The sequence below is a fragment of the Leopardus geoffroyi genome, chromosome B1, assembly GCF_018350155.1.
Source record: "Leopardus geoffroyi isolate Oge1 chromosome B1, O.geoffroyi_Oge1_pat1.0, whole genome shotgun sequence".
NCBI classification, from domain to species: domain Eukaryota; kingdom Metazoa; phylum Chordata; class Mammalia; order Carnivora; family Felidae; genus Leopardus; species Leopardus geoffroyi.
In genome coordinates, this window is record NC_059327.1 from 198,500,267 (window position 1) to 198,523,571 (window position 23,305).

Sequence of the window (23,305 nt, forward strand, 5' to 3'; positions counted from 1 at the left end):
TGTGTTTCAGAAATTTAATTCGGTGGAAGACATGATCGAACACTACAAGTATTTTCCCATCGTATTAATTGACGGGAAAGATAAAACTGGAATCCGCAGGGTGCAATGCTACCTAACACAGCCGCTCTCCTTCAGCAGATGCTTCTCGCCGTGGTAGCCTGGGCTCTGTGTTCTCTCCGGTTCAGGGGATCCGTTGCCTCCACCCATTTTCCAATGATTTCAAAAGATGACGTTCTGTGGCTTCGAGGGATCACTTCCTTGACCTCGGAGAAAAAGAAAAACCTTTTACCATGGAAACTGGAAACTCAATCTCGGTTTCGAAAGTTCAAGCCACAGAAGAAATATCTATAAGAAGCAAAAAAATAAAAACTGGCTTTTAAAAGCGTATCATCTAAAGAGAAAACTGTAAATGTGGTCCTCGTGCCTATGTCACAGATGAGAAATAAAGGTGACAAGAAGGTTTGCTGAAATATTTGCAATTTTCACAGGACAGATCTATGTGAGACTCCCAAGTTTATGCTCTTTATAGGACCTGCCCGTGCCTTTATTTCTGGAGTGGTAGGACTTGTGACTTTAGATTTTTGAGATTCCTCAGGCTAAAGATATTGGTGAACGTAAGCTCTATTGTATTTGTGATCCTGGAAATTCAAGTGTCCGGACGACTGTAGTAGAAAAGGAGACTGCTTGTGAACATCACCTGGAGGAAATCAGAAATGCTCTTTCTGGAGGAAAGCAGAAATGCTCTGGTGTGAAATGGCCATGGCCCAGGCTCCAGGACTCTGTGTCGAGTGGCTTGGAGACAAATGGAATTCGCAGATTCGTAGTCAGGGAGTAAGCTGAAGTCTGAGTGAAAGTTCAAAAACATTTCTTTTTAATTCCCATGGTGGACTTCCCTTCAAAGGAAGAGAACCGTCCTCAGATAAGTGTGACCCTGAAGGAAGATTGCACGCCTCCTGATATTGTCACCTCCTAAGGCTAAGAGGATCTTATTTGATTCCCATTTTACAATACAGATGAGGAAAAGAGGCTCAGAAAGGTTACTGATCTCACTCCGTGTAGGAAGAGAGCCCACAGTTTTATCCATTTCGCCTGGCTCCTTCCAAGCACACCTTCCCAGGTACATTCCCTGTAGAATTGAACCATCAAGTTGAAAAGCTAAATTAAGGAGAGAGAAACAATCTGAAAATACAGATTTACCCACATGAAAATGTATAAATAACTAAACTCTTTAGTGAAGTAAGTTAAAAGAGAGAGCTCTGGGTGAAATGAATACACATAATGACTTCAAATGTTTTCAAAGCCTGTACGTGAAATTTATGGAATATTTATGCAGTGGTAGCTCTAACGCAGAAGTCAAGTCAAAAATAGAATTAGAAGGGGAGAGATAACAATGGAAACAACACAAAATCATGCTCCGGATCATCTCATCTGAAATAGCAGCCAAGGAGTACCCTTAAAGGGGCCCCGACCACCCACCTACCAACTGGACAAGAAAGCACAGGCTCTCTGCTCTCCCAAGGTCAATGGGAAGTAATGCCTCTGAGTCAGGGCAGGAGCATTTGATGAAGAAGCTCCTTGTCAGTTAGGGCTCTTGATACTCAACTGAGCCTACCTTCGAGTGCGCCCGCACAGGATAGCACGTGAACCAAGAAGCAAGACTGTCTAACCCAGGGCTTGGCTACTTCAGGAGCAGACTGCTCAGAACTGAAGGCAGTGTGGTTATTGTTCGCGCTCAGCTGGACCTCCAGGCTGGCGTGGAAACAGGATGTGCAGAGGCCACAGCTCTTGTGCAGGAAGAATCAGACCCTCCTTCTATAAAGCTATGGGGAGACGGTGGAGAACTCTGATTTATATCTCAGAGCCTGGAGCCTGCTTCGGATTCTGTGTCTCCCTCTCTCTCTGCCCCTCCCCTGCTCATGCTCTGTCTCTCTCTCTGTCCCTCTCAAAAATAGATAAACATTTTTAAAAAAGAAAAAGAAATTAGCCATCTTAAAATAAAAATCCCACAATGCTTATACATAGGGAAATCTCTGGAAAGAAAAACACAAAATATTGGCAGGGTTGCTTTTAAGATGATTAGGGTTTGATGTTAGTTGGGTCTTCTGGAACTCAGATGCCAAGACAGGAGTTAGACGTGCAAATATTTATCGGAGGTAATGCCTGAGAAAGATAAAGGGGAGAAAGAACAGGACGAGGCAGGGAGAGCCTTCGGGCTGTGATGTGGTCTGATCTCTATGAGAAGGGAGAGGGAAGGAGGGAGACATGAGTAGGAAAGCCATCCAGCTGAAACGCAGCCCTGGCAGAGTGCTGGCCAGTCCACTGGTACGATCCAGAGCAAGTAGTGCCCATAGTGGAGACAGTCCCATGTGGGGCAGAAATGGCTAGGTCCTAGTGCAACACCATGTAAGTCATTGCCAGAGGCTGCCCAGGAAAAACACAACCTTCAGCTACCATGGGAGATCCAGAAGGCGCTGCAGCAGGAGGCTCTTGGACAACTCACTGATCAGCAAGTTCTTGTTTCAAGAGCGAGCCAAGTGGCTCGCCACCATGCCTGCCACAGTGACTCTGGTTCTCGGCGTTAACGGTGATAAGGACGTATTGCTTGTCATAGATTACTGAATAGTAAGGATATATAAATTTTAATTGTATTTTGTTCTTACAGCAGTTTTGTAAAGAAGGCAGGACAGGTATTCTTAACCCATCGTATAATTGAGGACTCTGTATCTCCTTGGCCCAAATCTTACAGTGACATAGTTATGGCTGAAGCAACGTCTTCATACACAGTGCTATTCGGTGTCTAAGCTGCCTATTGGATCTGTATTCAAAGTTCAATGATTTGGGTATGGCTGGCCCAAATTCCCAAGGGGGTTCATCTCTCTTCAACTAGTATGTCATTTGCAATTGAAAAGTGTCACTTGATTCCTAGGCTCAATAGAGGAGGGAAATCTTAGCTTTATCTGATTATAGCATCTATGCATTCAAGACATTTCTTTGACTGAATAACTATCATTCTGGATGAATTTCTATCTCGCTCATCTTTAATAATACCTCGCTGTAAGCACTTGTTTCTATAGTGCATATGCATTCATTGCTAAGCACTCTTGAGACCGTTGCGATTCTAGTGGTGAATTAAAGGGCAGAAACAGACAAGTAAGAACCCAATAAATAAGATAATCTACTTTACTGTATTTCCATTTTAATACTTATCACTGAGTGTTTGTCAGTGAGGCCAACGTTAGATATGTTGATGAAGCTTACTTGAGATGGTTTTTAAAAGTTTTGAACCAGAAGATTTTAAATTTTTCCAATATTACTCAATGGAAAATTCCCCCACATGGGTATATGCCTGTGGGAGAGGATGTGGGGGTGTGGCTTGTGAGTGTGTTTGAGTAACTACATCAGAGCCGAAATCGGTTAAGTCTTCTGTGCTGATGACACAGAAGAATCACATTTTACCCCATGGTGAAGTTTAGCCCATCGTCATGTGTACACACATAAACACATTTTTATAAGATGGTCTGTATTGTATCTGATTAGCATTATATTTGCGCATCCATTTTTGTATCCTAATATTTGTCCTAGCTAAGCACATTTACTTTCTTTTGAACATTCATGATTTATAGCTGCTCTAAAATAAATGAAAGCAAACACGTAATTAAATGTCATAGTATATCTGTAACTGAGGGTTAGAGAAAAGATTCAAAATATAGTTTAATTTTGTTCATTGCATGCCATGCCCTAGCAGCCTTAAAGCCCTTTTGAAGTCATAGTTAGGATAAACCTATGCCAAAATTTCTAAAACAATTTTTGACATATGAGCATTAGCCCACACTAAATCTGGGGACTAAAGATGAAAAATACCTAATCCCTGTGGGCTAAGGGTCTGGCAAGCAAGACACACACGTCATTAAAATCATGCAACAGAGAATAATAGATTTGCTAATTCTCTCCCCTGTGCCACCACTGTATTGGTAGACACATTGCACTGGACGCATGGGGTGGGCGCAGGGAGACCTACCGAGGGGAGACGTTCAAGCAAAGAGTTGAAGGATAGCCCTAGAACCCAAGCTTTAGAGGTACAAATACTTTGTCTATTTCTGAACACTCCTCTCTTTAGGGCTCTATTCTAGGCCATGCTTTTTTTTTTTAATGTTTATTTATTTTTGAGAGAGAGAAACACACACACACACACACACACACACACACACACACACACAGTGTGAGTGGGGGAGGGGCAGAGAGAGAGCAAGACACAGAATCTGAAGCAGCCTCTGGGTCTGAGCTGTCAGCACAGAGCCCAACACGGGGCTCAAACTCACAAGCGATGAGATCATGACCTGAGCCAAAGTCAGACGCTTAACCGACTGAGCCACCCAGGCACCCCTATTCCAGGCCATTCTTGGCAACTGTTAAACAATGACTACCTAGCTAATGGGTACAAGAACACAACAGAATCAGCATCCCGGTGGGGAAAGGACAAATGATCTATTAAGTGGTTCTGGGGAAATGTGTTCACCATACAGGAAAAAAAAAAAAATACAACTATGTACCTACTTCAAGTAATATACAAAAATAAAATCTCCATGGATCAATGGCTAAAAGTGAAAAGAAAACTTTAAATCAAGTATTATATTTTCTTCCAGTAAAATTTTATGATTTGGGGATAGGAAAAGAGTTCCTAAACCACATGGGAACATGAGGCATAAAGGGAAAGATTGATAGATTCATTACACCAAAGCTTAAAAGGTTTGCAAAAAGTCAGACAGAGTCACAAGGCATTTAAACAACTCAACCGAAGTATGAGCAAAGAATATAAACAAACCATGCACACACAAAATGAAAACTCTTAGGCCTGGAAGACGCCCAGACCTGCCATCCTAACTGGACAGTGATGGAAGTGACACAGATCTCGAGAGACGCCGTCATGGAATGGAGCTATCTTTAAGGATAAATGATGTGAAACCTAATGGAGCAGAGCTGGTGATGGAAACCTGGCTCCCCTGGTCCCCAACTGCATAGCTGGATGGTGACCCACACGAGGGAGATCTTAGCCAGAATGCTTAAAGAGAGGCCAGAGGCTTAAAGAGTGGGCAACCTCCATGAGAATGGCCAGTGGGCTTCCTGTCTGCACACGGACAGAGCAAAATAGGCAAATGAAAGCTAGACCATTCCTCTGTGCTCACTGAGGGGCTTGTTGAAGCCAAGGGCAGTTACGCAGGAGCCTCCCCGGGCACGCCCAGGCTTCATGGCCATCCGACAGCTACTTCCAAAACAGGAGCTGGAGAAACATTAGTTAAGATCACAATTACAGGGACGCCTGGGTGGCTCAGTCAGTTGAGCATCAGGCTCTTGATTTTGGCTCAGGTCACGATCTCACCGTTCGTGGGACCGAGCCCTGCATCAGGCTCTGTGCTGACAGCGTGGGGCCTGCTGGGGATTCTCTGTCTCTCTGTCTCTGTCTCTGTCTCTCTCTCTCTCTGACTCTCCCCCGCTTGTACTCTCTCTCTCTCTCTCTCAAAATTAATAAACATTTTAATAAATAAATATAAATAATTATATAGCCCTCTCCACCCATCAGATTGGTCAAAATTAAAGACTTCACATAATATCAAAAGCTGGTGACACTCTAAAGTAAAATTTCTCAACTACCGGTTGGAACATGAATCAGTACAGTGCCATGGAAAGCAATTTAAAAATAGTAAAATATAAAAGGTATGACCCACTGCAGTAAGAATTCCAATTAAAAACGTGACTAAATGTGAACTTAACCTTTCTCTCTGGAAACCCCATTATAATGACAATAGAGAAAATGAAAAGTCGAGAACATGGGATAAAGGGAATGGAGGAAACTATGGCAGAAGAGGGACATCAACAAAATTGGGGGTGAGGGAAACTATAAGGACAAATAGTAACTGAGTTAACAAAATAGAAAAAGCTAAAATGTAAGCCTGCTAGGAGGAAATTCCACAGGAAAAAAAAAAAATCAAGCAGGTCCCCATTATAAAAATCTGGAAAGACTTAGAAATTGGAGTCACTAGTTACCCTTAAATGCTGGTAAAGGGTCTGGGGTGCAAAGGGGATTCACTGATGGCCATTAGGCGAATCCGTTATGACCAACACCCCTCCCCTGGGAAATCAGCAGCTTCCTCAGCCAGACCCTCTCACCCTGGTGGCCATCCAATCCAGAGCATACCTCCAGAAAATATTTAGAAGGAGGCACAGAGGATCCTGCTGAAAATGGGAGGCATGTGCTCTCCTGAAACACAGGGTCTAAGTTAAAGTTTAATTTCCAATGTTTATAACTACAACCCTTTTAAGCCCTTGGTTCCCAGGAGAAGCAGACAGAATGACAGCCCTAGACCAAGGGAGCAGAGTAATTCGCTATAAATACGAGCAGGTGCTGGTCCCCAGCAAAGAGGAGATCCCCACCCCACCATGCTACAGTGCACACCCAGGCGCAAACAAGTTCCAGCTAGCATTTTGTGCCTCGCTCTTAAATACAGTCAAGACCTTGGAGGACACCTTCTAATGTGAAAGACATTAAACAAAACCTACAAACCAGAAAAAGGGTCGGGGCGGGGGGAGAACCCAAGGGAAAAATACACTGTGGGATGCTGAAGAAAACTACAAAGAGAATAGTGAATATGACCGGAGAGATAAAACACTGAATCCATGAAATATGAACAGAACGCTGTTGAGATAAATATTCAGAAGCCAAAACCGAGAACACTAAAAGGAAAAAAAAAATCAGCAAAACCACAATGATAGTTGGAAATTTTAACACACATCTCTCAGAAACTGATTAAGTGAGCAAAAATTACTAAAGCTACATGGGGCGTCTGGGTGGCTCAGTCGGTTGAGCGTCCAGCTTCAGCTCAGACATTGTTTGAAAAAATCAAACATAATTGATTCAGGAGCTGAAGCTCCTATTTCTGGGTGACAATGTAATGTGGAAAACCAGAGACTCTTGCTTGGGAGGAGGTGGTCAGAAGCAGACTGCTAAGGCTGCTGTTGCAGGGTCTTCGCAGGAACTCAGAGGTGACTGGACCTACTGAAGTATCTTGAACAATTTTCCAATTACTATACATGTGGTTGTGCTACTAACACCCTTGTTCTTCAAGCTGCCATACATATCCTTAAAATAAAGTTTTATTAACAAAATAAAAAACACTCAACAAAGAAAAGCCCAGGACTAGATGTCTTCACTGGAGAATTTTACCAAACATTTCAAGAATAATTAACCCTAATCTTCCTCAAACTCCTCCAAAGAACTGAAGAGCTGGGCACATTTCCACACTTCTCTCTGAGGCCAGAATTACTCTTATATCAAAGCCAGACAAAGGCACAAAAATAAAAGAAAACTAAAGACCGATATGCATGATGAATATTGATGCAAAAATCCTAAACAAAATACTAACAAACTTCACAAAACAGCACATTAAGAGATTATATACCATAAGGAAGTGGGATTTCTACTTGGAACGCAAGCACTGTTCAACATACGGAAATCGGTAAATGTAACACACCACATTAACAGAACAAAAGGCAAAACCCACGTGATCTTCTCAACAGATGCAGAAAAAGCTCTTGATGAAATTCAACACTCTTTCATAATAAAAAGAATTTTTTAAAAAGCACAACACACTGGATATAGGAGGAAAACTGCCTTAACAGATGACAAGCCCACAGCAGACATCACACTCAATTGTAAGAGACTGAAAGCTTTTCCTCTAAGAGGAGAAACAAGGTAAGGATGCCAACTCTGGCCACTACTGTTCGACAGAGTACTGGAAGTCCTAGGCAGAGCATCACCCAAACTAGAAAGGAAGTATATTATCTCTGCTCTCTGATGACATGATCTAATATGAAAAAAAAAAAAAAAAAAACCCTAAAGATTTCACACGCAAGGAAAAAACCTATTAAAACTCATTTAGCAAAAGCTGAAAGGTACAAAATCAACATTCAAAGGTCAGTTATATATATTTCTATATACTAACAATGAAACATTTGAAAAGGAAACTTAAAAACAATCCCATTCATGATAGTAGCAAAAAGAATAAAATACTTACAAAAAAACCTAACCAGGGAGGTGACAGGCTTGTACGTCAAAAATGACAAAATATTGGGGCACCTGGGTGGCTCAGTTGTTTGAGGGTTTAATTCTTGATTTCAGCTCAGGTCATGATCTCACAGTTTGTGAGTCCGAGCCCCTCACTGGGCTCTGTGCTAACAGTGCGGAGCCTCCTTGGAATTCTCTCTCTCTCACTCTCTCTCTGCCCCTCCCCAGTTCATGCACACACACACATTCTCTCTCTCTCTCTTTCTCCCTCTCTCTCTCTCTCTCAAAATAAATAAACATTTAAAAAAAACAAGATATTGCAAAAAGAAATCAAAGGAGATACAAATAAATGGAAAGATAACCCTGTGTTCGTGGATTCGAAGACTTGATATTGTTCAAATGTCCATACGACCCAAAGCCATCTACAGATTCAATGTAATCCCTATCCAATGCCATTTTTTGCAGAAATAAAAGAAAACCCATCCTAAAATTCATATGGAATCTCAAGGGATCCAGAACAGTCGAAGAAATCTTGAAAAAGAAAAAGTTGGAAGCTTCACACTTCATGCTTTCAAAACATGCTACAGAGCAACAGTAATTAAGATGGTGTAAGCACCGCCACAAAGACATATCTATACACCAGCAGAACAGATAGAGAGCCCAAAATAAAGCCTTGAATATATGGCCAAATGATCTTCAACAAGAGTGCCCAAACTGCACATTGGGCAAAGGACGCTTTGTTCAACAAATGGTGTTTGGAAAACCAGATATCCGTGTGCAAAAGGATGAAGTTGGGTCCTACCTTAGACCATGTACAAAAAATGAACTCAAAATGGATTACAGACCTAAACAAAAGATCTAAAATGATGCACCTCCCGTAAGAAAATGTAGGAGAAAGCCTTCAGGACATTGCACTTGACAATGATTTCTTGGAGTTGACACCAAAAGCACAGGCAACAAAAACAAAAATTAACAAATGCGACTACATCAAACTCAAAAAGTGCAGCCAAGGAAGAATCAACAGAACAAATAGGCAACCGATGGAAGGGGAAAAATATTTGCAAACAACATATATCTGAGAAGGCATAAGTATCCAGATTATACAAAGGACTCCTACAACTCAAAACAACAACAAACAAATAATCTGATTAAAAAATGAGTAGGGGCTCCCTGGTGGCTCAGTCAGTTAAGTGTCTGAGCTCAGCTTGGGACATGATCTTATGGTTAGTGGGTTCAAGCCCCACATCAAGCTCTGCTGACAGCTCGGAGCCTGGAGCCTGCTTCAGATCTGTGTCTCTCTCTCTCTCTGCACCTCCCCTGCTCACACCCTGTCTCTCTCTCTCTCTCTCTCTCTCTCTCTCTCTCTCTCTCTCTCCTCTCTCTCTCCTCTCTCTCTCTCTCTCAAAAATAAACATTAAAAAAGAATTTTTTAAGTGGGTAAAGGGCTCGAACCGATGTTTCTCCAAAGATATACATTCTCCATTCTCCAAATAGATATACATGGAAAGATGCTCAATATCACTAATCATTAGAGGGATTCAAATTAAAACCTCACACTTGTCAGTATGCTTATTAAAAAAAAAATACAAAAATAAACAAACAACAGAAAATGACAAGTGCTAGAGAGGTTATGGAGAAATTGGAACCCTGTGCCCTTCTGTTTGTGGGAACATAAAATGGTTCCGCCGCTGTGAAAAACAGTGTAGAGTTTCCCCCAGAATATTAAAAACATAATTACCATATGATCAGCAATCCCACTTCTTGGTGTATATCCAGAAGAACTGAAAAACAGTATCTCAGAGACATATGCACACACACTCACTGCAGTGTTATTCAAAATAGTTAAGAGGGGGAAGCAACCTAAATGTCCATCAACAGATGAATGAATAAAGACAATGTGGTATATCCATACAATGGAATATTACTGAGCTTTCAAAAGGAAGAAAATCATGTCGTATTGTACAACATGGATGAAACTCAAGGAAATTAAGTTAAACAAACCAGGCATAAAAAACACAAATACCGCACAAGATTCCACTTGTATGAGATACCTGAAGTAGTCAAACTCATAGAAACAGAAAGTAGAATGTGGTTACCAAGGGCTGAGGGGGAGGAGGAAATGGAGAGTTGATGTTTAATGAGTATAGAGTTTCAGTCTTGCAAAATGAAAAAGTTCTAGAGATCTGTTGCACAAAGATGTAGAAATAGTTAACACTAGCGCTCTGTATACTTGAAACTGGTTAAGACTAAATTTTACGTGATATGCTTTTACCACAATTTTTTAAATTGTATTTATTTACTTTGAGAGGGAAAGAGCCAGCACAAGCAGGGGAGGGGCAGAGAGAACGGGGGTGGGGGAGAGAGAATCCCAAGCAGGCTCCATGCTGCCAGTGCAGAGCCTGATGTGGGGTTCAAACTTAAAAAACTGTGAGATCACGACCTGAGCCGAAACCAAGAGTCAGACCCTTAACTGATTGAGCCACCCAGGGGCCCAACTTTTACCACAAATTGTTCTTAAATGTAAAAAAGCAATTGACAAAATGTGTGCGTCTGTGTGTGTATATCTGGCAATACATATAATAAAGTAGGACTTATCCTAGGAACGCCATGTTGGTTTAACATTTGAAAATCAACGTAATTTTCCACATTAACAAAGTGAGGAAAATGATTTGATCATCCCAGTAAATGTAGAGAAAGCATTAGAAAATAACTTACTACTGGGGCGCTTGGGTGGCTCAGTTGGTTAAGTGTCCAACTCTTGATCTCAGCTCAGGTCATGATCTCACTGTTCATGAGATCAAGCTTAATGTCGGCAGAGTCTGCTTGGGATTCTCTTTCTCCCTCTCTCTCTGTCCCTACCCCACTGTGTTCTCTCTCTCTCTCAAAATAAATAAATAAACTTAAAATTTTTTTATTAACTTATAATAAAACTTGTAGCAAACTAGGCATAGAAGAAAATTTACTCAGTCTGATTTAAGGGAATCTACAAAAACCTTCAGCTAACATGACACTTAATGGTGAAAAATTGAATATTGAAAAGGAAAAGATGAAATAGCATCTTTAATTCATTCTTACATCCTTGGTATCTGGGAGAAGCCCGTGGAAAAGATAGAAGACAGGTGATCTGATTCAATTTCCTTATAAACATGAAATGATAAACCTCTGGGCAAAGAAGCTAATGGTATTTGCTGGAAGGAGAATCCCTACCTGTGGACAGGCTTGCTTATAATAAACAAACCTGGAGCCTATGCATTTATGCAGCATTGTTCCCTGGAAAATGTTAGGTACTGTTGGAGTATAAAACAGAGATGGTTTCCAGACTTAAATGGTTCACTTGTGTGTAAATTATGTGACCTGCACTCAGCATTTAAAAAGGCACAAGGGCATATCAGATGTCACAAGAAAGGACTTGAAGAGCTCTGCTGTGTCAGCGGTTCTGAACCAGTTCCTGCCTCATCCGTGTCACTGGACTGCTCTAACATCTCTGAATTGTGTGAGTCTGCTTTGATAATCTGATCCCCGTTTTATCTCAAAAATGTTCACCCTAAAATCAGGAATAGGCAAAGATGTTTGCTCTCACCACTTCGACTCATCATTATGCTAGAGATTCTAGCTAGCGCAATAAGGCAAGAAAAATAACAAACAGAAGGCATACATACAAGAAAAGAGGAGGTAAGACTGTCTTTATTCAAAGATGACATGATTGTGTATGTAAAAAAAATCCTAAGAAACCTACGAAATAAACTACGAGCATAGTAAGTTTAGTAAAGTCAAAGGATAGAAAGTTAATATACAAGAAATAATATTTCTGTCTCTTAGAAACCACCAATTGGAAAATAATTTTTAATTCCATTTTGAATATCATGAATATAGTTAGGAATACACTAGATGAAAAATGTACAGTATCTTTCAACCAAAAGCTAAAATCATTGCTGAGAAAAGTTGAGGTCTTAATAAATGGAGAGAGGTTCCAAATTCATGATCTGAATGAAAGACTCTATATGGTTAACATGTCACTTCTCTCCATATTTATCTAAAAATCCGGGGCGCCTGGGTGGCTCAGTCAGTTGGGCGTCCGACTTCAGCTCAGGTCATGATCTCACAGTCTGTGAGTTCGAGCCCCACGTCAGGCTCTGTGCTGACAGCTCAGAGCCTGGAGCCTGCTTCGGAGTCTGTGTCTCCCTCTCTCTGCCCCTCCCCTGCTCATGCTCTGTCTCTCTCTGTCTCAAAAATAAATAAAAACATTTATAAAAAATAAAAAATAAAAAAAAATAAAAATCCTAGCAGAATTGTGTAGAAATTGAAGAGGTGATTATAAAATTTACATGGAATTGCAAAGGAGGTAAGTCTGGCCAGAATAATCTTGAAAAGTGAAGACCAAAGTTTGTATTAACATGAAGACGAAAAAATACATCAATGAACTGAGTCCAGAATCCATAGTGTTACACAGGTATCGTCAATTGATTTTTGGCAAAAACATCAAAGTTATTCCATGGAGAAAGGATAGTGTTTTCCATAAATGGTGCTGGAAAAACTAGATATCCATGTGTACAAAAAAAAAAAAAAAAAAAAAAAAAAAAATGAACTCAATTTCACACCAAATAAAACAAAACAAAAATTCAGAAATAGGTCTTAGATATAAATGCAAATTCTAACACTGTAAAACTGCTAGAAGTAAACAAGAGTACACTTTCCACCTTGGGTGGACAATTTGTATGCCACCAAAAGCAAACAACCATCAAGGAAAAACTTAAGAAATTGGATTGCATCAAAATTTAAACTTTCTGTTCTTCAAGAGACATTTAAGAAGGTAAGAGGCAAGCCCCAGGTTGACAGAAAACATTGTATGTACATTTGATAATATAGTTCAGATCTAGAAAACATAAAGAACCACAGATCAATTACAAAAGACTTGAAGAAACATTTCACAAAATAATATATATAAGTGTAAAAAAAAGTGGATTTGAGGGGCGCCTGGGTGGCGCAGTCGGTTAAGCGTCCGACTTCAGCCAGGTCACGATCTCGCGGTCCGTGAGTTCGAGCCCCGCGTCGGGCTCTGGGCTGATGGCTCAGAGCCTGGAGCCTGTTTCCGGTTCTGTGTCTCCCTCTCTCTCTGCCCCTCCCCCGTTCATGCTCTGTCTCTCTCTGTCCCAAAAATAAATAAATAAACGTTGAAAAAAAAAATTAAAAAAAAAAAAAAAGTGGATTTGATGGTATTTTTTTTTTAATTTTTAATGTTTATTTATTTTTGAGAGAGAGAGAGAGAAGAGACAGAGTGTGAGCAGGGGAGGGGCAGAGAGACAGGGAGACATAGAATCCAAAGCAGGCGCCAGGCTCTGAGCCGTCAGTACAGAGCCCGACGCAGGGCTCGAACTCACGGACCGTGAGATCGCGGCCTGAGCCGAAGTCGGACGCTTAACCGACTGAGCCACCCAGGTGCCCCCTATGGTACTTTTAACGCTCATTTGCGTTAAGGTTTGCCCAGGATATCAATTTTCTCTTTTCTGAGAAGTGAAAAATTGTTCATCTGAAGCATTTTAAGGAGAAAATTAAAAGGAATCGATAGGTTCAGCGTTAAGGTTGATTTTCCTTATTTCATCTTTTGGTTGGGAGCTTCAATGATGTGAAAGAAAAAGAAGGGAACATATCTAACAAAATGAAAATAATGTTTCCCCTTCAAAGTTTTATTTACAACAAAGGGAAAGGGAAGATGAATGATGTAAAATTCAGGCGCTTTGCAATTGTGATTTTTGTTAATTTCTCACCCCGGCAAGTTTTAGGTGACCATTTACAGATATTGAACTTTACAAGAAATACGACAATCAGGTTGCCATATATGACTGTGCCCTTTGGCCAGTGTTTGTGAGTCCCTGAATTTCTTAAAGGGGAAATGGCTTTGAATCAGGAAACTTGAAAAAACCGTTCACTCTTCTGCTTCTTCAGAGGGATGTTGATTCTTTTTGAAAGTTGAAACCATCTTTGCAGTGGAGTATCAAGTATTCAGTTTTATCTCAAAGTCCTGGTAAAGGCACCAAATGAAACCTTCTAAGGGCTCCAACTGTGTATCACTTTCTCTCCCAGGTGCACACGGCGACAACAGTGGGCCAGCAGATACCCTGACTTCATACAGAACCCAGAACTCTGGGCCTCCCTCTCCTTGCCTGCAGGGGAAAGGGAACCCTGTGCTTCCTTTTTCTTAGAGCTGGGGGCTGAGCTAGTGTCTGGAAAATGGAAACCGCTTAAGTTGGTGATCTGCCCCCCCTTAAAGAGTTATCAGGATTGCAGCTTAAGTCCGTGCCTTTGCCAGAAGTCGGCAAACTCACGTGGGGCCTGTGAAAGTGTGGTCAGCAGGCTTTCCCCTGTCCGGGCTATGGGCACCGGCCGGTGTTGGAGCTAACCAATCTTTGTCCCTGAAACGATGGCATAGGACACTGTTTCAGAGTCAGCAGTGCAAAGACAACTTTCCGTGTCTTTCAGGCCAGATGAGTTTGGAGTTAAAATGTCATTCCATTAATCCAAAAGTTAACACATTAATAAATATAGTAATTAAATTTTTAAAAAGATACATAAGTGGCCAATAAGCATATGAAAAGATGCTCTACATCATCAGTCATCAGAGAGATAAAAACAGTTGAATATGGTGGCCTCTGGAGAGCCAAAATAGAGAAAGGAGATGAGAAAGAAGGAAAGTGATTCCTGCTCTCCATCATAAACTTTTTAGTGCTATTTGACTTTACAAAACTAGAGAGGGAGGGTGTGTGCGTTAAAGTAAAAATTAGATTTTAAAGCACGTCCCACGAAGCCAATGTGTCCATGTGGTGGCCGTACAAAGTAATTTATCCCAAATGTTCGAATGAAGGACACTTTCTGAGGTGAGTCCTTAGGCAGCAACAGGCAAGGTGAAGGAAACAATGGATGGTGAGGTACCCAGAAACCTGCAACGGTGGGAACCCGTCAACCTTGTTTAGGCCTCTTTGGACCAGGAGAGACAACAGAGGTGCTGGGGCTCCGGCACAGCCGGAACAGGGGAGGAGGAGATGCCCAGAGGGAAGGACAGACCTACGGCCAGACATGAAGCACGGGGACAAAGAAAGAGGTCGTGAAAAAGTACCCGGACCCTTCCTTTCTGCCCTCTAATCTCCTGCCAGAGCCTCCGCTGGCCAGACCCAATGGGAAGGCAGTGGATGGGGCCATCTCCAGGGAACAGCATCCCCGGACAGAGCAGCCAAGGAAGGATGGAGAATGGATGGGAGAGGGCAAATGGAGAACAGTAGGCAAAACCAGCATTTCCACTTTTTGGATGCCTCCTTGAGAAACTCTTGCACATTTGGGATGAGATGTGCACAAAAAGACCTACACAAAAGACCCTTTAATACTGTCTATATTGGTGAGACGCTAAGTTCCCTTGGCAGAAACCTACATAGCCATTAAGAGGAAAGAACTAGATTATATATTGCAACATAAATGAGTCTCAAAAACCAATGCCTAATACTGTCGCAGCCAATGTTGGGGGGAGGGGGTGGGGAGGACTTGATCTTACTTATTTATTTTTTATGTAAATCCAAGTTAGTTAACATACGGTGAAAGAATGGTTTCAGGAGAATTTCGTGATTCATCACTCACACGTAACACCCGGTGCTCATCCCTACAAGCGCCCTCCTTAATGCCCATCACCCATCCAGCCCACTCTCCCACCCACCTCCCCTCCAGCAACCCTCAGTTTGTTCTCTGTATTTAAGAGTCTCTTACGGTTTGCCTCCCTCTCTGTTTTTATCTTATTTTTGCTTCCCTTTCCTTATGTTTCATCTGTTTTGTTTCATAAAATCCCACCTATATGTGACATCATAGGATAGTTATCTTTCTCTGACTTATTTCCCTTAGCATAATACATTCTAGTTCCGTCCATGTTGTTGCAAATAGCAAGATTTCATTCTTTTTGATTGCCAAGTAATATTCCATTGTATATACATACCACATCTTCTTTATCCATTTCTCAGTCAGTGGACATGGGGGCTCTTTCCATAATTGGCTATTGTTGACAGTGCTGTTACAGTAAATTTTGAAAGCACATAAAACAATACCATGCAGTGTTCACAGGTACTATAAGAGATAAAAAGTATGAATCCTGAACTGTCTGTGCACACGGTACGTGCACGATGTGGATATAAGGGGCTGGGAAGCAAAAACAACAGTAATAAACTACATTTTGAGAACTCTAAGATGTGCCCAGTACTGTTTTAAGCACTTTTAGATGTACTGGATGTTTTTTTAAAGATTTTATTTTTGGGGCGCCTGGGTGGTGGCTCAGTCGGTTGGGTGTCTGACTTTGGCTCAGGTCATGATGTCGCGATCTGTGGGTTCGAGCCCCGCATCGGGCTCTGTGCCGGCAGCCTAGAGCCTGGAGCCTGCTTTGGATTCTGTGTCTCCCTCTCTCTCTTCCCCTCCCCCACCCATGCTCTGTCTCTCTCTCTCTCTCTCTCTCTCTGTCTCTCTCTCTCAAAAATAAATAAACATTAAAAAAATGTTTTTAAAAAGATTTTAAGTAATCTCTACACCCAATGTGGGGCTCAAACTCACAGCCCCAAGATCCAAGAATCGCATGCCCCACCGACTGAGGCAGCCTGGGACCCCTAGAGGTACTGTTTCATTAAACCTTTTTTTTAACTTTTTTTTTTAACATTTATTCATTTTTGAGAGTGAGAGAGACAGAGCATGAGTGGGGGAGGGGCAGAGAGAGGGAGACACAGAATCTGAAGCAGGCTCCAGGCTCCGAGCTGTCAGCACAGAGCCCGACGTGGGGCTTGAACCCACGAATCGTGAGATCATGACCTGAGCTGAAGTCAGACGCTTAACCAACTGAGTCACCCAGGCACCCCTCATTAAACCTTTTTAACAAGCCTGTCAGTTAGTGACCATTACACTCCTTAATTTTTAGAAAATGGAAAGGAAGCACAAAAAGGTCAATAACCTTCTCAAGGTTCTTCCTTTTCATGCATCCTTTCCTTTATCCAGAAAATATTTCCAGAGTCCCATTCTGTGCCAGGCACTGTTCAAGGCACTCGCATGACAGGGAATAAGCCATCCATCTCACCCTATTTGGGTAATGGTGGGGGAAATACAACAGACATAAATTAAATGTCTAGATATTACAAAATATAAAGTCTATCAGAGGAAATTAAGAGTCATGGAGAAGTGAATAGCTGGGGGGAGATATTAAGTGCCGGACAGTTAGAGATTGTAGATAGGGCAGTCAGGGAAGGCCTTGCTAGTAGGTGACGTGTGAAGAGAAACATGAAGCAGGTGAAAACATAAGACATGTGGATTTCTGGGCAAGGGCAGTCCAGGCAGAGGGACAGCCAGTGTTCAGGCCTGAGCCCACCACATGGTAGCAAGTTCATGGAACAGCCAAGAGACTAGTCCTTCCTCTCTCTCACACGCATGTTTGTCCACTGAAGTGTCCCAAGTGTCTGTAACAGTGCCTGGCACATATAGATATAAGTAGGCACTCGACAGATATTTGATGAATAAATGAACAACTAACTAGTTGAGAGGCAGAGCAAAAGGAGTGAGGTCAGAGAGGTGACAGGAGCTGATCAGAAGGAACCTTGTTGCCCTTGAGGAGATGGACTTTGACTCTGGATCGGGTGCAAGGGCTCCGGTGAGATTCAGATACAACCCAACGCTTCAGTTTAAAAGGATCGCTCTAGAGGCACCTGGGTGGCTCAGTCAGTTGAGAATTCTACTCTTGATTTTGGCTCAGGTCATGATCTCGTGGTTCGTGAGATTGAGCCCATGCTCAGCATGGAGCTTGCTTAACATCCTCTCTTGCCCTCCTTCTACTTTTCCCCCACCCCCTCAAAATAAATAAATCAACTTTAAGAAACAGTAAACTTTCAGGGTTTTTCCCAGTTTTCAAGGGTGGCAGTTAGTAAATCAGAAAGATGTGTGATTGGGACACCTGGGTGGCTCCGTCAGTTAAGCGTCCGACTCTTGGTTTCGGTTCACATCATGGTCTTGTGGTTCATGAGATCGAGCCCCATGTCAGGCTCTGCGCTGAGGCTGGAGCCTGCTTGGGACTCTCTTTGTCTCCCTCTCTCAGGCACGAATGAATGAATGAACGGCTTCCTCTGGCTGCTGAGCTAAGAACCAACCGCAGATGCGTGAAGGCAGAAGCAAGGAAAGCAGTTAGGAGGCCACCGTGACAACTCAAGCAAGTGACAGTGTGTCCGAGGCTGAGATGCAGCCCAGAATGGAGCAGTGGTCACCTATGGCGAAAGTGAGGAGATCCAGTTCACCAGGAGCTCAGGAAGTCGGAGCTGGGATTCGATCCAGGGAGTGAGCCCACAGGCTGCCGGAAGCTGAAGCCAAGCCATTCCCTGAGGGCTAAAAGAGCAGCAGACCGACTCCGGCTGATGCAGCTTCAACTAGGGTGGACCCACCATTCTCAGGCAGTTCTGGCCCGGGGCTGCCGCTGCTAAGATGGGGCTTTTGTGTGAATTAGGAGGCACCCTCCAGAGTAAAATGTACCCTTTGACCTCAGCGGCATGGCACCCTGCACCCTCCCCCTGCTCCAGCAGTGCCCTTTGCCTGGAACCCTGCAACAAACACGTCCCAACAGTCACTTTCTGGGAGTGCTGGGAAAGGCCAGCCACCATGAACATGCGGGGTTTGATGCTCCTGTCATTGAACAGGATGCTTGATCAAATCGGTCCAATTCGGTACCCCTTAGGACCGGCATAAAAGGTACAAAAAAAAGAAAACAAAAGACAAAAAACAGAACAACAACAAACGACAACCATCAAAAATCCCTTGCATTTCATGTAGAGGATAAATGTCAAAAAATACCTAAGAACCTTCTATTGAAAAATAATACCTAATGGGGAAGGGGTGAGGAGGCAATGTTGTCTTGTCAGATTTTTTTTTTTTAACATAGAGCCACTGTAACTGAAACATACTAGAAATTCACAAATAGGAAACTTAAGGTGCAGCAAAGGTGCCACGACAAGTCAGTGGAGAAAGGGAGGTTTATTTAAACACAGATTGTTCCATCCAAAGCTGCCTGTCAAACAGGGAGGAAAAGGTAGATACATAAAAAATAATACATACATACATAAAGAAATAATTCCATGAAAATTAAATCTTTAAAAAGCATTGAACAATAACTACTTAGAAGAAAATCTATGACAATATGTGTATGCTCTTGGCATTTGTGACAGTGGTGTGTGTGTTTGGGGGATGTCTTAAGCAAGCCGGGACAATCAAAAAACAACAACAACAACAACAACAAAAGGAAATGAAACATTTGACTATGTAAATATTTAAACCATGACAAGAAAACACAATAAGCAACATCAGAAAGCACAGATTACGAAAAATCTTTGAAGCACATATGTCGGATAAAAGATTCCTAGACATGGTACTTCAATGAACTCCTGTAAGTTGATAATATAAGAACAAATAGTCCAATTGAAAAATAGTCAAAGAATAAAAATAGCCGTTTTATAGAAGGGGAAATCCTGATGTTCATGGACAAATGAAAAAAAGAGCTCAACTTCACAATTATTAGGGAAGTAGCAATTAAAGTAACAATGAGTGAACATGTTTTTCACCCGACAGGTGGCAAAAAGTTGAGAAGAATGTTACACTCAGTCCTAGTAGGGGGGCCAGAAGACAGAAAGCCAAGCTGGAGGTCCTATAAATTGTTAATAACAATGGGCACTGGAATGACTTCAGCACTTACGAAATTAACTTGGCAAACTCTGTTAACATATCTTTCTGCTCCGCAATTCTAATTCTAGAATTCCATCCTATAGGAGTTAATATTCAGTATATTCTAAAAACCAGGTATTGTGTTTGGGTTTGAAAATCAAATCTGTTCAAAATAAAGATCACAATGCAAAGTGCCTTCTGCAGCACCAGCAATAACAGTTTTCATGACTGGCTGTCTATAATTTTCACATTTTTATTTATAAATGATAGAAAAAAAAAGATTTTCTAGACAGTACTTGCAAGCACTTCCCTGCAAATAACACATTCCCAGTGTACGTCGTCTTTATTTCCAATAAGTGTAAAGCCAAATTGGATAATATTATAATATTGGACACAATTTTTCCTTTGTGTCATTTTTAATTACTTGAGGAATCTTGATACTGACCGCCATCCTGCTGGGGAGAAATGTTCAGGGGAGTGAATGACATACCAGCTGAGTACCTGATTCGGAAGGAGTTCCTCTGACCTTCAGGAACCACGATCTGCACACAGAGCTCTCAAAGCTGTAAAGAAAGAAAAGAAGATACATCACCCTTGACCCTGACATTACAATAAAAATAGTGGAAGCCTCCCACTGATAGTAGGAGATGCACTGGCCTTCACTTTATATCTGAAGATGTTTGAAGCGATTGGGTTGGAAAGAGAAATGTTACTTCTATTTCCTCCGCAGGCTTCTCACTCGCCGTTGTTGCTTCTGCTGATTTAAACTGGCAGATCATCCAACACCTACTGTTCCGTTGCCATACCATGTTGGCTCATGCTTGGCCCATTCCCATCCTTTCCTGTCCCAAACCATGGATTGGTTCACAGAAGCTTTTTCTGTGGCCGTTAATCCAAAATAGCAGTTTACTTCCCTTTTGAAATTCAGCCGGGGGCGAAGCAACAGATGGCAGGTATGGTGGCTCTGTGATAATCGGGGGCCCACCTTCATTCTTCTACCTTGTTACTTACTCCTCAGTAAGTTATATTCACTACATGATTCACAGGGGCTGTGCCAGCTCCAGCATTGTTTCTTCATCCTTTTATTCAGACCAGCAGAATGAAGAAGGGACAAAGAATTGCATGCCCTTTCTTTAAGAACCTTTCTGGGGGCGCCTGGGTGGCTCAGTCAGTTAAGCATCCGACTCTTGATTTCGGTTCAGGTCATGATCGCACGGTTTGTGAGTTTGAGTCCCGCATCGGGCTCTGTGCTGGCAGGATGGAGCCTGCTTGGAATTCTCTCTCTCTCTCTCTCTCTCTCTCTCTGCCGCTCCCCTGCTCACACTCTGTCTCGCTTAAAGATAAATTTTTTAAAAAAAAAAAAGAACACTGATGGATGTTACACATATTCTAGCTCTATTTACTTTTCCCATTGACTAGAGCCCAGTGACATGATCACACCTAGCTACAAGCAAGACATGAAACTTGAGTCTTTCCTTCTGAGAGCTTCTCGCTGGACATTTAAGAGTACTCTATTAAGCCAAACTCTCCTTTTTGCCTGGGCAATTGGCAAAGCATCGGTTGGTGGCTGCTGTTGTCAGCCTGGGCTTCTGAACTAAAGACATCAAGGAGCCAAGTTCTTGGCAATCCATGGTGGACATAAAGTGTAAAGTGAAAAATAAACCGATGGCTTTTTAAGCCAACGAGATTTGGGGGTTGTATATTGCTTCGGCGTAACTTAGCCCATCCTGACTGATGCAGTAGCTAAATCACCCAGAGCTCTCCATCTGAGAATCTCCCTGCCTCTTCCACAAAGTCTGTTCATCTCATTTTCAGATACTATTATTATCCTCATCATTTCCCAGATGAGAACATTTAGACATGAAAGCGTACACAAAGAGTTAAGTGCCAATATGCGCAGCTGGGGATTCCAAGTCTGCTTTCCTGCTGTGGTGACTCAAAGCAAGAAAGAAACTCAACGGGCATGGGTGTCTATTGAGGGCCAGGCCCTCTCCTCCAGCACTGGGAATATAAATGCGAACAAGACAAGCCAATAACTTCTTTTGTCCTGTGGGAGAATGAGAAGACCCAAGTATGATTTCAGTTTGTTACAAAGAACAAAAGACCATGGGAGATAAAAGGGTTAGAAAGGCCCCTAAGAAGGTGGTTTTTGAATTGAGAGGAGAAAGATGAGCGATGTCCCCAACAGAGGGAACATGTGCAAGGGTCCTGGGACAAGAGAAACGCGGTGCCTCAGCGCTGCAGAGGTCGCCAGTGTGGCAGAACACAGGAGTGAGGATGGGCGAGGAAGAGACGCTGCAGGAGGTCAAGTCAGACAGCACTGGAGGGTCCTGCGAGGACCCTTCTGCTGGGGAGTGGCTCCGTCCCACTTGCTTTGTGGAAGGAGCACTCTGGCTGCCTCAGCCTGGATGAGAGTGCAAGCAGGGAGGTGAGACAGAAGGCTATCCCAGCAGCCTAGAACTATCTGCGGTGAAGGACCAGGTCTTCCCCCGCGCCCCGCCCCCATCCTTCCGGAACACCCAGGCGTCCACTGCAAGCGGCCAGAACGCAGCCCGAGCCATGAGCGACTTGAATTAGAGTACACCCCACCCACATTCCCCTACCTTGTTCCAAGGATCCCCAGCTGGGATGCCGAAGCTGTGTCCAATTGCTATGAACGTTGCTAGCGCTCCTCTCCCTTTTTGTCCTCCCTTTTATACCTCCCTGGGGAACTTTTTTGGGGACGTGCTGTCCCCATCAGGCTTCGGCTACCCCTGGTCTAGGCAAGGGACGCTGAGCAGTCCTGCAAGCCGGGCCTGTCCCAGACTGGTGCGTCAGTGATGAACAAAAGAGCCATGTCACGAACACATGCCCTGGTGGGACTCACAGCCCAGAGGCGGCGGCTCCCATTTACTTGCAAGTCTAAGAAAATGCGAAGAGTGGGAGGCTGTCAATCATCAGGGACTCCTTCGGCCCCACCCTCGGGATCCCCAGGCAGGCATCTGGCCTTTGGGTAAATGGCAACTTTGCAAACGCCGGTCGCGAGAGCGCACGCCACTAGGCTCGGAGTCCCCCGTTATCTCGCCAGCTCGGCGAGTCCAGGCCCCGCCCCTCCCCCAAAGGAGCGGGATCGCCCCCCCACCCCCACCGAGCTGGGACGCCCTGGTTACCAGGCCAACCGCCGGGTGAGCACAGAGCCGCCTGCGCCGGGTAGAGTTCTACAGGCGCCGGACCCCCAGGGCCGGCCGCGCAGCGACGCCACCGGCCCCGGCGGTACTACAGCTCCGGCCCTCGCTGGCGGGGCCGGGGCGGCGTCGAGGCTGCCTCGAGGGGCTCTACCGGCCGCGCATGCCCGGTGCGCGGCTCGCGGCTCCCGAACCGCGCGCTCCTGCGAGGGGGGGCTCCCGTGGCGGGAGAGTGCGGCCCGTGGCGCCTGGAAAGCACGCAGCGCCGCCAGGGGGCACTAGGTGGCTGGAAGCTGAGCCTGGCGTCGGGTGCTCCCCCGCCCCCTTTTGAGTTGATACAACGCGTCTCAGAGACGCTAGTAACTTGCCCAAG

General features: G+C 43.4%; 1 protein-coding gene and 1 long non-coding RNA gene across 4 annotated transcripts in view; one reads left to right on the plus strand and one right to left on the minus strand.

Moving 5' to 3' along the window:
• CLNK (cytokine dependent hematopoietic cell linker) overlaps window positions 1-157 on the plus strand; it is a 164,159-nt gene extending 164,002 nt beyond the window's left edge. Inside the window, exon 19 of the mRNA XM_045474547.1 lies at window positions 11-157. Within this exon, the coding sequence (XP_045330503.1) occupies window positions 11-157 (147 nt within the window). The remainder of the gene's footprint in view (window positions 1-10) is intronic.
• LOC123596173 overlaps window positions 1-23,305 on the minus strand; it is a 26,612-nt gene continuing 3,307 nt past the window's right edge. For 2 of the 3 annotated variants that reach the window (XR_006711579.1, XR_006711578.1), the window contains 2 exons: window positions 20,259-20,331; window positions 1-263 (listed from right to left, as the gene is read on the minus strand). This is a non-coding gene — a long non-coding RNA (uncharacterized LOC123596173). Of the gene's footprint in view, window positions 264-20,258; window positions 20,332-22,371; window positions 22,831-23,305 lie in introns of those variants that run through there. The other variant, XR_006711577.1, reaches the window with a different exon arrangement.